At 48.0% G+C, this 17,763-nt stretch overlaps 1 protein-coding gene across 1 annotated transcript in view; it reads left to right on the plus strand.

The window, feature by feature from the left end:
• Positions 1–15,759, plus strand: part of LOC144172280 (caspase-7-like) — a 60,454-nt gene extending 44,695 nt beyond the window's left edge. Inside the window, exons 6-7 of the mRNA XM_077701028.1 lie at positions 12,624–12,747; positions 15,133–15,759. Coding sequence (XP_077557154.1) covers positions 12,624–12,747; positions 15,133–15,395 — 387 coding nt within the window. The 3' untranslated portion in view covers positions 15,396–15,759. The remainder of the gene's footprint in view (positions 1–12,623; positions 12,748–15,132) is intronic.
• Positions 15,760–17,763: the final 2,004 nt, after the last annotated feature.

The following is a 17,763-nucleotide window of genomic DNA, read 5'->3' on the forward strand; positions in this document are numbered from 1 at the left end:
CTCGGCGTCTCGGCGTCGGAGGTTGTAGCGGCCGGCATCCACCAGCTGCTGGTCCCTTATACGAACTCGAGCGAGCTGGCGGGCCTCCTCCGCACGTTGAAGGTATCCTTGGACGTCGGTGTTGAGGTCGTCGTCTTCTACATGCGGAAGCATGGCGTCCAGCATCGTAGTCGGTCGTCTTCCGTAGACAAGCTCGAACGGTGTCATCTGCGTAGTTTCCTGCGTCGCTGTATTGTACGCAAACGTGACATACGGGAGGACTTCGTCCCAAGTCTTATGTTCAACGTCGACGTACATGGACAGCATATCCGCAATTGTCTTGTTCAGACGTTCTGTTAGTCCGTTCGTTTGGGGGTGGTACGCCGTCGTTCTTCGGTGATCCGTGTTGCTGTAGCGTAAGATTCCTTGCATCAGCTCCGCGGTAAAGGCCGTTCCGCGGTCCGTGATTAGGACTTCAGGGGCTCCATGTCGCAGCACAACTTAATTTATAAAGAACTTGGCGACTTCTTGTGCAGTCCCCCGCGGAAGAGCGGCGGTCTCTGCGTAGCGCGTCATGTAGTCTGTCGCTACGACAATCCACTTGTTCTCCGATCGTGACGTCGGGAACGGGCCTAGAAGGTCCATTCCAATTTGTTGAAAGGGCCTCCGCGGGACGGCGATCGGTTGTAGAAGTCCGGCGCGTCTTGTCGGCGGCGTTTTTCGTCGCTGGCAGTCCCGGCAACTCCGAACGTAGTGGGTGACGTCGGATGTAAGGCGGGGCCAGAAGTACTTCGCCTTAATTTTTGCAATAGTGCGAGCTGTGCCGAGATGTCCGGAAGACGGGTCGTCGTGGGACGCTTCCAAAATTTCGTCACGAAGGTCTGCGGGGATGACAAGTAGATAATTCGTTCTTGTTCCGGGGCTGAAATTCTTCTTCACGAGGACGGAGTTTCTGAGGCTGAATGCTGGTAAGTTACGCTTGAACGCTCTAGGCACGGCGACGTTACGTCCTTCGAGGTAGTCGATCATTACTCGCAAGTCGGGGTCGGCACGCTGCTGGGCGGCTAGGTCGCTCTCCGTAACAACCCCGAAGAACCCCGAAGAACCATGCATTGGGTTTGTTTATTTGTGTTTTGCTTTTACCGCCCGGCTGCGCCGGTCTGTGTTATCTCCGTGCCAAGGGAAGCGCGTGTTCCATTCTTTCTTTCTGTGCCGCATGTGTTATCTGTTCAGATAGGGAGAGCATTGCGATCTAACGTGAACATCCCGGAATAATCTTCTTGCATCTACAATGTTCTCGATGCGAATCGACGGTTCCAGAACCACGCGCGCCGAAAGATAAAAAGCCTGCAGAGCAGACGCCGGGGCATTCGATTCTGCAACGCTCGCCGACGCACGTACGTCACTTTGTTGACCACTGCTTCGCCGCCTCTGTATTCTTTTCAGTTGTTAGGGGAGCACAAGTTCGCTCCAATAAACTTGTTTCTTTTCCAAACAACTGCTTCGTCCTTGGCTACGTGACAATATTCTGCAATATGTCTTCAAGGTTATCTTACGATATGTGACATATCGCACAAGTCCGCCCAGCATATCCTGTGCTTTGTGTAACATATCGCAGACAATATATGTTCTGCCTTATCATCACTGGAAGCATGCAAAATACAGCCAAGATGAAGTACAGCACAAACTCCGTTAATTTGCAGTTTAACTTTAATCGAACAAAATTTGATTTCTTGTTTAGCCTGTTGTTTTATCAATGTTTCGACAGTCCGCATAATTCAGAATAAGCCATTCAGTCGACCCATAGTTTGAACTTGTCCACACTAGAAAATATCTGCCGCCTCACCAGCACCAGCTAAAATTTGTGTCCACATATCACTATACACAGCAGCGTGTTGCAACCGTGTCATCCCAGCGCTGACACCAGTTGTTGCGACCGGGCGGGGGCACCCGATCCGAGCTCCGTGGCCCCTGACATACGAGGGGTAGCGTGTATGATGCGAGCGGCCAGCCGCTGTTGCAGCCGTGAAGAAGTCCAGAAGCAGTAGGCTAACGTAACTGTTTACTTCATAGCGAAAGGTGAGCCAAAGCCAAAAAAAACAATGCCCCGACGGGCGAGGTTACAATGCAGGACTCGAGCAGAGCGACCGTATGACTTCGCTGCTCAAACAGGAATGAATTTCAGCGCTTGGGCGGCTTCTATTTTATACCAAAAAGCCGCAACGGTCAAAACGCCAACAAGTAACAACACGCCACGAACGTCACAGACACACACAACGCTCTTTCCACAGTTCGTGAGTCATCGGCAGCCTCGGCGCACGTTGAGTCCGAGAGAGGGGAGAGAGTGTCCTTGAAACATGCTGAGACATGCCTCGCCGGGCCGGCAACCGTCGAAGATTGAAGCGCGTTGAAAGCGAGGCGACTGGGCCGGGCATGTAGAGGCGTGAATGTATGACTCACCGACGTGCTGGCACCTGACGGCTGTGGGGCGCACGTCCGTGAAGCATGCCTGGGCCTGTTCAGTCGGCGCGCCAGCGAATGTTGATCGTGCCGATAGCGAAGCGTCTGAGCCGGGCATGTCGAGACACGAAAGTATGATTCACCGACACGCTGGCGCCTGACGACAGAACGGCGCACGTGGTGGCTTCACCGCCCAGCCGTGGAGTGATGCGGGAAAATACGGCGGCGTTTGCCGATTCGTAACAAGCGTCTATGTCTGGCACAGACGCTAGACGTAAACGTTTGTGTCCTTACTATTCACAGTCTTTTCCGTCTTTTAATTAACAGTCAGACTCCTTACTGGAATATCTACGATTTCAGCAAGTTTGTGGAAAATATGTAAGAAATCTAAAAAAATTCCAGGGAAAAAAGACAACAGAATGAAGACGCGCTATGGAGTATGGTTGGCAAAATACTAACGATACAAACTGAAATTGTAGAAGTGGATACGCTTTCTGTAAAAACGCTAAAGGCGCCTAGCTACTCAAGAAAAAAATTCGCTGAGGTCCTTAAGTTTACGAGTAAGTCCCTACAGTCCACAACACTGAGGGTAGTGATTGTATCCGCTACAACCATTCAGTGGCTAATGCGCTGTGCTGCTAATTCCAAAGGCACCTGCGTGTTCGATACTGGCCGAGCCACCCGTTTTTCTCTTGGAAACGCAATACCGGAAGGCCCGTGTGTCTTGGCGCCTGCTAAATATTCCATCATGGTAGGCATGAATTCAGGGCCTGGTATTATGGCGCACCTTGTAGCCCACGTGCAACCTTGTAGCCCACGTGTAGCCCACGTGAGCATAGATGGGGTGTGCCGGCATAATTTTCTGGGCACGCTGTCAACAGAGCGAGCAATAAAAGCGCAGAGAAGAGCATAGGGGACAGAACGCGTGGAGAAAGTGTTGTCGAAAGAGGATAAAGCTTCATTCGCACCTATGGCCACGTGGCCACGATCGAACACAATCGGCCTCTGCCGGCAGACAGACGAACCACTCCTAGTATGCATGCCGTTCTGGCGGAGGCTGATCGCTTACGTTGCGCATGGCGCAAGGCGCATGCTATGCACTCGTCTGGCAGTAAATAATCCCATAGTTATTTGTGCTTGCAGATTTCACCTACGAACGCAAATATCAGCGGCGTTAACGCGCTAATTTAGTTTAGTTGCACGAAACATCGACGCCGTGGTCACCGCTCGAGCTTGAAACATGTTATAAATACTGTTTCCACGGTTCGTCCTTTTCTTACCGATAAGTCCAGTTGTCTGCCGTTTTGTAGCGTGTTGGTCTAATGAAAGTGGCGTGGTGGTTATTTCAAAAAACGAAGGCTAACTGCTTGAAACGCGGAAGAGACAAAACTCGTGCACACTCGTGCATTTGCCACGACATTGGGAACTTGCGCTGTGTTCTTTTAGAAAGAATGAACAAAAACAATTATCTGGCACACGACCCGGGTGCTATCGCCCATGCATTAACGGGGACGTATTTTACACACGCGAACAGCCTGTGTCAGGGAATTCTAACCGTTTCTTTTGAAGATTATTACCATTTTTTGGACAGTCTTTGCTGATACTATGCGACATTTTTGCTCAATTTTATGTATAATCAGACGTATGTTTTCGTTAATGTCCTAGTGTATTTGATATGGATCTCTCAGTACAATTAGGCAGTTGTGAGTTTGCGCTGCAGGGTGGCGAGTTGGGTGAGTTGGTGTACTTGCATCTTGTGGAACAGCGCGAACAGGGACACAATAAGTCAGAAGTGGACAGGACTAGCGCTGCCTGTCCACTGCAACGCCTGTCCTGCAACGAAATGCAACGCTGTCCTGCGTTACATTTCGTGTCGCGTCTTTATGTATCCCCTTTTCAAATCATGACACGAATCACCTCAACCAGTGACCGAATGCCTAACATAGTAAGGTTTTAACCCCTTAAAGTGAACATGAGTTTAAACAAGAAGTAAAGTTCGTGTAATTTTCTACAGCATGTAAGTACGTTGTTTTCTGCTTGTGGGCATAGTGTGTCCCACGGCTCGCTGAATTTTTTTCCCACAATGCCGGCCTTAAAGTGAGCATGCTGCAAAACACAAGTTGGGTTTATTCGAAAACTTTCGTGTTTTACAGTGCCCCAGCGCTTGTCCGGCAGCAAACGATGCCGTATTCTCTGAGAAATGAATCAGTTTAGGTTAGAATTTTCATTCTCCCACCAAATCGTATGTTTTCGTGCCATCTGCCGTGAAGTCATACGGGCGGGAATTCAAGCAAACGTACAGTGCGTCATTAGGCTGTGCAGTCTTGCTTACAGTCAGTCCTCCCAGGTGGCTTTTCAATACTCAGCAACAGAAAAATGGAATGTCAAAACCCGAAAACGGTGGTTCACGACTTGAAATTAAGCGATCAGCAAATGATTAATATTGCCAAACGCCTGGAGACGGGAACGGAGAGACAACCTACGAAAGATTGGGAACACAGCGAACTGATTGGTTTCATTCAAGGAAAGATAAGGAACGTGAAAGAACACAACTACTGGAAAGGAAAATGAAAGCCTATAACCTATTGGAATAACGAAATCAAGAAAGTTATATCACAAAGTCAGCAAGCATCGAGAGAGCACAGGAAGGCGAAGCGAGTGGGAATGCAAGCAGAGGAAATAACAATGAAGTTGAATTGGTACCGCCTAAAGAAGCTGGAAGTACTCAAACTTGTACAGCAAAAACTTAAACGACATAGGGGGCGATGGGTCTTTAATATACAGGCAAAGGATAAAGGCGCGCGGAGAAAGTTTTGGAACCATGAAAGGAACTAAGGAAAAAGACCGAAGTATAAATTCATGTCATAAACAGTGAAGGCCAAGTACTAAAAGGGAAGAGGCGGCATTTCACATACGCTCAGTGATACAAGAGAAGTTCAGAAGAACGGACCGAGGACTACAGCACAGATAGAGAGATAAAGCTGAAGAATCTAAACTGGAAAAAAGCCGAAAAAAATGTTCCAGCTAATACGGCAACAGGGATGGATGAAATTTCTATACGGCTGGTCAACCTACTGGGTCCAAAAGGCAAGGCACAACTGATTCTAGCAATCGAAAAAGTGATAAAAACTAAGCAAGCACCCGGCAAGTGGCATACTAGTAGGACAAAGATTATATATAAAGGTAAAGGGTACAGGGCTAATGCCAATTCGTACAGGCCTATTACAGTTACCTCAGTGGCATACAGACTGGCAATGCAAGCCATAAAAGCGGAACTACAGGCGTGGATAGAGGAGAACGGCAATATGGGAGAACTACAAAATGGATTCAGACGAGACAGGCGCTTAGAGGACAATTTATTTGTCCTAACCCAATGCATAGAAGTGTCAGTGGCTCGGAGGTGTCAATGGCACATGAAGCCAGATGGAGCGGAACCCAACGGTAACGTACCAATGATGCAATAACGCAAAATGCGTAAGCATCAAACAGACAACAACGCACATTCCAGCTATAACGTTACTCCAACGAAAGCAATCAACAATTCCTTTGAGCCAGGGAACATGTCTGCCATGAATCGAGAAGCTAACAAGGCGTTCACAATAACCAATGTTTAAGTGTTTTCACCAGTTAATAATTACAAGCTCTTTTTTCTGTCTCCCTTCGTTTTCTATAAAGGCGTGTGTTGTATTTGGCACGTAAACACATCATAAAGTGGCCGAAGCCATTAGCTGTATTTGGTTTGTCCATAGTAGTGATGCAGGTTCGGAATATATGTTGCGTATCATCATCATCAGCCTGTCTACAACAACTGCAGGGAAAAAACCTCTCCCATAGATCTCCAATCATCCTGGTCCTATGCTAACTGCGACCAATTTGTCCCCGCGAACTTGTTGATATCATCTGGACACGTCACTTTCTGCCGCCCCCTGTCGCGCTTGCCTTCTCTAGGGATCCACTCTGTTACTCTTAAAGGAGTACTGACACGAAACTTCAAAGCTGAGATAACTATGTAAAACGCTTCCTTTTTATCAGGAGATATCTCCCAGCAAGTTTTAACAGCAACCGTTCAGAAAAACATATTTAAAATCCATTTTAATCTTCGCCCGCACGAGAAAGCCCAGAGCGTACCGACATGACATCATCTGCTACGGGCCCCAAACTGCCGACGTAGGGGCTCCCGTGACGAAGCCGAGGCGCTGGCTATGGTTGGCGCGTGCTTCTCGGGTGTGTGTACACGTCATGGTTTTAGGACTGACGTCATGCTGCCTGGGCCTGTGGGGACGGCGAAAACCGCGACCGGTCTGGGCTCGCGCGTGCGCTCGCTCGCGAGCGCTTCCAGAGAGGCAGCGATACGGCAAGAATGGTGACGTCACGTGATACATCCTGTCATGGCGGCCGCTTGGCGTTTTTTGGTCGAAACCGAAACTGGCACGAATAAACGACGCCGTAAATGAATGTTTACGCTGCGCTCGACCGTCTAATCTGTCATTCTATGATTAGTGGGCTGGTAGGCACGCATAGCAGCGAAAAAAACCTAACACGAAAATTTCGTGTCAGTACTCCTTTAATGACCAACGGTTATCTTGCCTTCGCATTACATGCCGTGCCCATGCCCATTTCTTCTTTTTAATTTCTACTAATATGTCCTTAAAACTCGTTTGTTGCCTTACCCACTCCGCTCTCTTTTTGTCCCTTAACATTGCACCTATCATGTTCCGTTCCATTGCTCGTCCTAAATTCAAGTTGAACCCTCTTAGTTAGCCTCCAAGTTTCTGCCCCGTAGGTGAGTACCGGTAAGAAGCAGCTGTCCCAACACTTTCTTCTTTAGCGAAGTCGCGGGTTCGATTCCCGGCCGCGGCGGCCGCTTTTCTGATGGAGGCGAAAAGCAAAAACGCCCGTGTGTACGAGATTTCGGCGCACGTTAAAGATCCCCAGGTGGTCAAAATTAATCCGGAGCCCTCCACTACGGCGCGCCTCATCGCCTGCGTTGCGTCGGCGCGTTAAACCCTACAATCAATCAATCAAATCAACTTTCTTCTTTAGGGGCAATGGTAGGCTGCTATTCATTATCTGAGAATGTCTGCCGTATGCACTCCACCCCATTTTGATCCTTCTAATTATCTCTGCCTCATGGTTGGGATCCGGGGTCACAACTTGGCCTAAGTAGATATATTCTTTTACCACTTCCACTACCTCGCCCCCTATCCCAAACTGATGTGCTGTCCCGAGGTTATTGATCATTGCTTTACTTTTCTACATAATAATTTTCAGGGCCACGGTTCTACTCTGTTCGTCCAGTGCTGTAATCATTCTTTGCAATTCGTCCCCCGAGTTACGTAGCAAGGCAGCATGATCAGCAAATCTGATGTTACTGAGGTATTCTCCATTAACCCGTACGCCCACCTGTTCCCAATACAATGTTCTGAATGCCTCTTGTACACACGCTGTGAATAACACTGGAGAGATTGTGTCTCCTTGCCTGATGCCCATCCTCATAGGTATTTCTTCTTGTGGATTAGAATGACGTTGGCGTTCTTCAAAGAGTCCGGTACACTCGCGGTCATTAGGCATTCCGCATACAGGTGTGCAAGTTTTTCAAGGACAATTTGCCCGCCATCCTTCAAGAGGTGTGCTGTTATCTGATCTTCACCGGGTGCTTTGCTCCTTTTCATTTCTTTCAAAGTCCTCCTTACTTCTTCTGTAGTTACTGGTGAGATCGCTATCTCCTCTTAACTACTTCCTCGCTCGGTATTATCCTGTATGGCGCGGCTACTGCTCGGATCTCTATAGAACTGCTCGGCTACTGTAACTATTTACTGCTCTCCTTATGGAGGATGATGGTAGTTGTCGACTCATTGTAAATATCCTCTAGCATTCTTACGTAATGCTGGTCTACACCCTGTATCCCCAATGCCTGCATGACGGCGGAGATTCCGACCGAGTCAAATGCTGTTTCGTTATCTATGAAGGCTATATAAAGCGGTTGAGTATACTCCGCGCATTTCTCAATCACCTGATTGCTCGTGTGAATGTGGTCTATTGTTGAATAGCCTTTACAAAACCCTGCTTCTACATCAGGTTGAATGAAATCTAAGGTGGCAGAAATTCTGTAAGTTCCTTGTAGAAGACTGACAGTAAGCTGTTCGGCCTGCAATTTTTCAGGTCCTTCATGTCACCCTTCTTGTGGATTAGAATGACGTTGGCGTTCTTGAAAGAGTCCGGTACACTCGCGGTCATTAGGCATTCCGCATACAGGTGTGCAAGTTTTTCAAGGACAATTTGCCCGCCATCCTTCAAGAGGTGTGCTGTTATCTGATCTTCACCGGGTGCTTTGCTCCTTTTCATTTCTTTCAAAGTCTTCCTTACTTCTTCTGTAGTTACTGGTGAGATCGCTGTCTCCTCTTAACTACTTCCTCGCTCGGTATTATCCTGTATGGCGCGGCTACTGCTCGGGTCTCTATAGAACTGCTCGGCTACTGTAACTATTTACCCCTATTTGTGATGACATTGCCTTGCTTGTCTTCAAGTGCATACATCTTATTATTCGCTGTGCCTAAGCGCCTCTTCACTGCTTTCAGTCTGCCTCCGTTCTTTACAGCATGCTCAATCCTCTCCATATTATACTTCCGTGTGTCAGCTGTCTTGCGTTTATTGATTAACCTCGAAAGCTCCTCTAGTTGTATGCTGTTACCTGGGATCGGGGTGTCATGCTTTGCCGTTTCCCAATTAAATATTGCGTCACCTGGTAGCGTTTACCGTTGTTATCTCCTACTTCTATTGCGCACTCCGTGATAATGCACGTAGGATGGTCGCTCGCTTCCTATGCCGCAAACTCTGCTTCCTCGGTTACAGCGTGAATATCGGTTCTGCAGAGCGATCCTGAATTCAACTTTCCATCTTACTGTTAGCTCATTGATCGGCTTCGTTCGTGCTAACTTGTTGCGGATACCACTGATCAATGTTCTCGAAGGGTGGTTTTAAGACGAAGCTACTTCTAGCGAAGACACTTTTGACACATCAAGTCAAGCATACAGATAAGCCTTGCCATGCTGGCGTCTATAATAACGTTTCCCAATTTTCTTCTGACGAGACCTTCGTACTACGACTCCGACGTCGCAATTATGCAATTAATTAAGTTAAGAAGTCGATACGGTTTTAACTGGGGCTGAAAGCGCTCCACAAAAGCAATGACGAAAACTAACGAAGACACCGCGAGTGCTAACTTCTTGCATACCTTCAGAGCGCTAATTTTGGCGGTTGGAAGAGAGAGAGAGAGATAATATTTTATTGAACGCTAGGAAGGGAAGATTGGTTGATTGAAAATATCTTTATTCAAAAGAAAAGAAAAAAAGTGGGAGGAAAGAAGGTGGCTATCCCGATTCAGGGATTCCACTGGCCTCCATCGCCGCTATGGCTCTCTCTACCAGGCATCGCTGGCAGGCAGGGTCATCGCTGTGCAGGGTGGCCTCCCACTGTTCCCTTGACGTGTTTGTGAGTGGGTGTACTGTTGGTATGTACTGGCATGCCCACATTGCGTGGTACGCGTCCGGCCTCTCCCGGCAGTGCGGGCGAAAAGGTGAATATAACGTGGGGTACCAGCAGTGTAGTCAAGCCAGTGTGGGTAATGTGTCTGTCTGTAATCTCCTGGGAATGTGCTCTTCTTTTGTCCGTGAGGCTTTTGTCCGGTGGTGGAAATGTTCTTCTGTTGAGTCTCAATATGCTCAAATATTCGGTGAAGGTTACGCTAAGCACGTCTAAGGACGGCGCTTGGTACAAGGGGGCCGGGATAAGAAGACCTCGGGCTGTGTCATTTGCGGCCTTATTCCTTTTGTGACCCGTGTGTCCTGGCGTCCATATGATGAGAATATTTTCCGCTGGGCGTTTACGAAGAATTTGGTGGGTGATTTTGAAGACATTGCCCTGTATAAATTTTCTGCAGGCCTCTTGCGAATCAGTTAAAATTATTGTCCTGGGGTTGTAAGCGATAGCTAGGGCGATGGCTGCTTCTTCCCTCTGGGTGGTAATTTTTGTCTTTAGGCTAGCCGAATTTACAACTCTTCCATCCGGCATCGTACCTGCCGCTACCATCTTGCCCTTTTGAGGTCCGGCGGCGTCCTCGTATAAGGTGTTCCTGTTGCTGTCCCATAGTCGCCCCAGGTACACAACCCTCGCTCTCCTTCTCTCGGCGTTATGTATGGGATGCATATTCCTAGGTATTCGACTCATGGTAATTTTTGCTCTCATGTCTGGAGCAAGATCTTCTAGCGGCTCTGGATTCCCGCCAGGCGTGGTGATACGTAACTGCTCCAATAGCCACTTTCAATTGTATGTTTGGTTTAACCGCTTAATTTGGGCTATCTTCTGAGCTTCCCACAGTTCCTCCACTGTGTTCTGAACCCCGAGCTCTAGAAGTCTGATGGTAGATGTCGAGTTTGGAATCCCCAGGGCTGTCTTGTATGCTTTCTAATTTAGGTAGAAAAACCAAACATTCAAATTAGAAAGGGAGGAGGATAAAACGGAGAAGGAGCAGGAGGGCTGCAAGGTTAAACAGGGTGGGAGATAGTACTCCACCCTGTGGTATGCCTATTTGCTGGTACGGGGAAAGGTGGTGTCTCATGTTGTCGCGAAATTCATGTCCCTCCTTGACGGATTTTCTTGCCGCTCGCCATTTTTGAGCCGAGAGGAGTGTACCGCGTAGCGAAGTAATGTTTTCGCCGCCATTTTCGCACCCGAGTCGGCTGGCCATGTGTTTTGGGGAGAGAGGTGGGCGAGAGTGCCGAGGCCTACGGAAGGCTGCGCCCCGCGAATTCTCGGAAGACGCGCGGCCCGGTGGACTGTGTGCGTGGTGCAGCGCGGGGTTAGCGGGGAGAATGGGCTGAGAACTGGAGGTGACCGGTCGGACGGCCGGGATGCGGCGTCGGCCTTGAGGGCTGTGCAGGGGAGGGCGAGTGACGACGGCGGTGAACTCGGGCCCCCGAAGATCGCCTCGAGGAGGTGAAAGTGCGCGGCCGAAGTGCGCCCAAATTGCGTCGTTCATGAGCGGCGCCCCACCACAGACGACCGACAGCTCCGTCACCCGGACAGCAGCTAAGATGTTCTCCCCTTCTCCACCCTTCTTCGGACTCTTCCTACTCGCCTTCTCTGTTGTATTTCTCTAAGTGGGCTGCACGGGCTTCTTATCCGCCTCATTCAGTGCACCACGCTGTATGTGTTCTTCGCGGGCCTTTGTTAGCAGTTGCGGGAAGCCTCCAATCCCACTTGTTGTACACTCTACTATCCCCTTCATTTACTGTCGCCTCCTTCTTGGGCTCGTAACGGCGAGTACCGTTTCATTCGTTCTCATCAACATGCTCAATGTCGGCCTCTGGGCAGCTCTGACCCCGACAGGGTGTCAACTGCAGTGTGTTATTAAGTTGTCAAACCTTCTGTCTACCTGTTCTGGAAATCCTGTGTATGTGGATAAAGTAAATCTGCCTTGTTTTGAGACTGTTATCCCGTGCCCCATCCCGTGCCTCACGCCAGCGGCCAATCAGGCTTGGACCTATCGCCGGTTCGCAGGTCCAAACCACATCCTCTGTTCGTATCCATGGGGGAGTTTGTCGCTCCTCCCGTCCGAGACATCGGCAACTAAATTACTTCTCGATTCTGTGACACATGTTCACCTATATAAACCACGAAATAACTTCCTCGTAAGAAATCCCTGACGTATTTGTACAGGCTTGGTCCACAGTTGCTGGCGGCTAACTCCTCTAATATGGCGTCGGGGTGTACACAATCAAATGCCTCTTTAAAGTCGGCTGCGAATATGGCGATGAGTTGCGCCAAGCTTGGTTCAGCCGTAATTTCTCCATTTAATGCTAGGAGGACATCTTCTGTTGAGAAGTAAGCGCTCGTGGTGTCTTCGCTTGTTTTTATCCTTGTCTCCTGTTAAGCGCTTTTATCCCCACTCATGCGTCACCAACAGGCCCAAACCTCGACCCTTTCGAACAGTTTCGCCCCACCATAGCATTCACATGTACGGCAAATCAGATCCTTCATTCTTGCACTCCTCGGCTTGCAGTCTTGCCGCAAGGAGAAAAAAACTTGATCCCAGTGTTGCGTTTCCTTTATGCTCAACACTCGTCACACGACTAAGGACCATAATAAACCTTGGGTTGTTCTGTTTTTTCCGTTGTGCCCTGAAGGCCTGCCGTGGAGAATGTGTTGACGAGGGGGACACCGTCGTCTTCGACAGCGCTGACTCCGGTGCAACGTGCCGTATACCGAAGAACGCCGACGACTTTCTGGTTGCATACTCAACGGTTCCAGGTGGGTGATCGCTTACATGCTTGAGCCAGCATATGCACGCGCGTTATACCATCACTCCGAGGGTAGAACTGCGGTATTCTCAACCTCCTTGCCACCTGCTCAGTTGTCATCTTTTGACACGGACTGCTCCTCCTGGCAGTCAGACTGGTATCGCGGCTTGCTGGGAATGATTTCGTGAAGCGACTTCATGAAGCAAAAAAGCATATGCACCCCGGTTTTGACCCTGTCATAAGGGTTTGTGGCCAAAGGACCACTAACCGATTTTTGTGGAGTATATGGCCTGCACTGTAAAGGAAAGTGCTTCTCTTAAAACACCTGGAACCGAAACGGCTTTGCTGATAATGACCCCAAAACGTTCGAAAACAGAATCTGCCGGCCTCGCCGGTATTAAGTAGGTGGTCAACAAGGAATGCTGGGTACCAGGATGACGAACCACAGACTGACTTACACATAAATACATAAAGACTATTTTAAAAATTAGTTAAACTAAAACAGTGACGAGTGACCTACTTCTGACATTCGTGTACGCAACTATTACCCCTGAGCCCGTCCACGTTACGCGTTTCGGTTCTACTGCAGTAGAGGTCTCTAACTATGCGTGCATCAAACCGTAGAAACGTTGGAGTTGACGAAGCTAACCATAAAAATTTGGATAAGTACTTTTATTTGTATTTTTGTATAACTTACGGATGTTTTTATTGTATGCTTTTATTGTGTGAGTTTCCAATCTCCTTCCTGCGAAAATCCTGACAAGGGGTTGGCAGTATTTTTACATAAATAATAATAAAATAAATAAATACATTTTTGGTGCGTGTTGCTATAGTTTGAGCTGGCGAAAGAGGTTACGTGACGCGTCGTACAGTGCAATGACAAGTTTAAGCACCTTTCAAATTTCAAGTTTTGACTACACTTGGTACCAGATTGCCAGATTAAAATTATTTCCTCTAGCGAATTTAAAAATTGTTCCCTGTTATTTACTATATAAAACGGCGACGTGTGTTCGTGTATTTATTTATTTAGTTATTTATTTATTTCTTTATTTATTCGAAAAAACCTCAGGGCCAAAAGACATTACAGCGGGGATTGGTTGCAAAAACGAAACAGATGTTTTACAAAATTCATCTGTAAGTAGTACATCAAGTAGGAGTTCCTAATTTTTCATACACTTATATTTACTATTATAATTATTATACATTGACACTTATAGAATTATATGCACTAGTGGCCGTTCATTCGACAGAAATCGGCCGGCGCTACCTTTTATCGTCTTTTTATACGATGTGACCAATATTATGCACGTTCGCATAATGATCAATTTCTTTAACTTTTGCAATCAGGCACCGATACCTTCGCGTTGAACTTTAGTTCCATTTCGGCAAAGGCAGAGAGCTCACGGGCTTGTTTGTATGTCGTGACAAAGGGAATAAACAGAGCTTAACACAGGCCCAGTGTAATATGGAAATACATTATATTGCCGCGAACCATGCATTGGGTTTGTTTATTTATGGTTTGTTTTTACTGCCCGGCTGCGCCCGGCAGTCTTACTTGTGTCCCAAGCGAAGTGCATGTTCCATTCTTTATTTTTATGCCGCCCGGGTTATCTCATTCGGCGAGTGTTTCGCCTGGAATAATCTTCTTCGATCTACAATGTTCTGGAAGTAAATCGACGGTTCGAGAAAGACTTACGCCGAAAGATAAAAGCCTGCAGAGCAGACACTGCGGTATTCCGAATCGCCGACGCTCGCTAACGCATGTCACTTTGTTGACTGCTGCTTCGCCGCCCGTGTACTTTTTTAGTGGTTAGGGGAGCACAAGTTCGCTCCAATAAACTTGTTTTTCCTTGAAGACAACTGTGTCATCTTTGACTTCATGACAATATACACATGTGGTTGTGTTGCGAATGATGGTTGCAGAAGTGAACAGCTTTTTGGATTAATACTTTATCAAAATTTCTGTCGATGGAAGGGATCGTTCGAGTCCCGTTTGCTCCTCGAGTGAAGTTTTACGCCATCGCAACTTCCGTCGTGTGTACTCGGTGTCATGGTTTTGCTTAGATTATTGCTAACCAAAGTTGCCAGGGAGGAAAAATGTGCGCCCCCAGGCAATGACTCCTACCAAGCAGGGGCTGAAGTACAGCGCGCAGAATGAGCTAACCACTGTCCCCCCGTCAACACTGGCTTACCACGGCTTGGTTCCTGTGATTCATTGATTCATTTTTTTATAAATGCCCTATAAATGCTCTATACAGCTACAAAGAATAGTTCTCAGCAGTATGCTCGGCAAGTTGGCACGGCGACATCTTTACAAAAAAATACTAGTCTGAAAGGTTTCATGTGTTGTTAATGATCACCACCATGTTCGCGTGTTTCATACCCTTTTTCGCAGGCTTCGCATGTGGGAAAGAAGGGTATGGCTCGTGGTTCGTCATGACCGTCTGCTGGGAGTTGAAAAAGAGCACTGGATCCGAGGACCTGCTCGCCCTGCTGAAGGAAGCGTGCGACCTTGTGGGGGAACTTTACTGGAGGACCACGCCCGACGACGACCCCACAAATGCCCTTCGTGGCCGCGAAAATGCCGCGAAGCAAATGCCCTTCGTGGCCTCGACTCTGATCCGTCGCGTGCGTTTGCCGAAGATACGCCAAACATAAGGTATCTTTTATTTGCCTGCTCAGAGCAGTTCTGAGGAGCTTCATGTTTTATTTGTCTTTGGTGTTGTGTTGGGTTGCCCGGGAACTGCTCAAAGCTGATCTGCACAGGCAAATAAAGAGTACCAGTAAACAGATTCCCGCGCAGACCGGCACAGCGCTGGGAGACTTCAACTTCCTTTACAGGGTACTAAAGCTGCTTAAAATATTTGTTGGGAAAATAAAATTCTTGAAGTAAAACTCAATTGAATCCACAAATTTTAAGTTTGAAAGCTTTCTTTTCGCGAGAGGTTCATGCTTGCCGGTCAAATGAAGGTGTAATTCCTCAAACACGTGTACACTGCATTAAAAACTGTTACGACGCACATTTGCGGTGTTATTATTCCGTGGTGCCGGTACTGGCAATGCGGCAATTGACCCAGTCTGAGTGCAATGCCCGGTGCCCTTTCTCTGGAAGTTCATTTTATTCCGCTTACGGTTCCCTTGGCCTATTTGTGTTCTAAACACTCAGTCGCATAAACGCATTGGTAGCCCATGTTTTCCAACACTTTCGTTGGACAGTGGGCTTCTTCCGTTCGGCCTGAAAGCTGCAAACTGTACGGCGAGTGCCGCTCCTTGCTGTTTCCGGTTCACGTTCCCGTTTTCCTGGATCCCCCGTTCACAACCGCAAAAAAGTTATGCACATCAGCACCTGCTGTTCACCATCAAACGCTCTCAATCTCTTTGCTTTTTTTCTCTCACTTGTTAACTTGTGAGAAAGTTTGATGCACTGTGGAATCCCCCTTTTTTTCCTATGCCAGTCATCCACTCGAATTATCCAGACAAAAAAGGCAGACAAAAAGCAAGGCCCATGCAGTACAGCCCTTTATTGCGAAGCAGTATACCTCTACCAGCCAAGAGCATTTTCGTGTCCGCGTCAGCAGAAAAGGCCAGGTTAAATAAAAGAAATTACTGGCGTCGCCAGGAATCGAACTTGCACCTGCACCGAGAAACGGAGCGAAAACCCATCGCTTATGGACTAGGCTACATCCACACGAGGAGATGGGGAGACAGCCGGTGTACTCAACGAGCGCAGCGGCGGTTCTACCACCCGCGGTCATTCGAAGCCCTCGTGTGAATTGCACATTGCGTAATGTATGATAACGGTGTTCACTTGGTTTGGATTAGCGTCGAACGGAACAGCGTCTGGGGAAAGTGTCAGGGCCTTGGCGGCGACGCATGAAACAAGAGTGAGAGGGAGGGGCAGTGTGAGAGCCAAAGCCGCGCGTGCTGCCCTCCTGCTCACCCTTTGCCGGACGCTCCTCTCCATTTACTTTCTGACGTCGCTGCGGCGTTCGGTCCCTCGGTTACGCGGACGACCCTTCGCCGGACGGTCCTCTCCGTTTACTTTCTGACGTCGCTGCGGCGTTAGGTCCCTCGGTAACGCGGACGCCGCCTCCCCGAAACACAGGTAACGGCTGACAGAGTAACTCCTTTCACTCTTTGTAACCGACATCGGTGACATGCGTAAATTCAAGTAACGTCGCATGGGTAATCGTTGTACGTGTCGTTTACAGTTTTGCAGTCCAACCCCCTTCACAGCGTGAACTGGAGCCAATTTGTTTTCTCGTCTTCCTGCAACATGATTTTGAAATACATAACTACAATTCAATTCAATATTGTGTTGCATAAATTGCAAAAAACTAAAGAATCTTTAAAATATCCAGTTTACTCCCAAATTAAAATTCTCTCCGTCAGAATTTTTAGGCTGCAACCCGGAAACAATTTTTCAGATATTTGTTCCGGTTACATATATCAGCAAAAATCACTTAGGTATCTTAGGCGGCCTTTGAAATAGTCAACAATTTGCGAAGACCGACCTAACCCTCTTTACTCTCTTAGGGCAGTCACTTTCCAAAACCCAGCATCCAAGTCACGCTTTCCAGTTTACTGAATGGCTCAGTCAGTGAGCCTAGGCCTCTGGATAAAAATGTTTCGGCAGGACAATTATGACTCTTTCATCGAGCTCAGTGTGTCATTCGCGACCTTCTCGTTATAGATACAGACTCTCTGAATGTCGTAACCGCCAGGCGTAAGCAGTACGCCCAGTTTATCAGTTGTGGGAAGCTGCCAAGAGGACTGACTGCCAGGAGCGATAAATTTGACGCTGTATTCTGAGCCGAGAAACGAGGAAGTTTATAGGCGATGCCGGCCTTACGCCTCGGAATGCAACCGAGTGCAATCCGGTGTTCCGAAAATCACCGCAAAAGTGACTTCACACCCAGAATGATATGGTCCGGAGGCACATCGCTGTTGCCTGCTCGGTTATAACCGCTGTCAAAGCTCCTAACGGCCGATTATTCAACTACAGTCGAACCTCGTTATAATGAAG

This window comes from Haemaphysalis longicornis, unplaced genomic scaffold (genome assembly GCF_048455015.1).
Source record: "Haemaphysalis longicornis isolate Haplotype H1 unplaced genomic scaffold, Haemaphysalis longicornis Haplotype H1 scaffold_20, whole genome shotgun sequence".
NCBI classification, from domain to species: Eukaryota; Metazoa; Arthropoda; class Arachnida; order Ixodida; family Ixodidae; genus Haemaphysalis; species Haemaphysalis longicornis.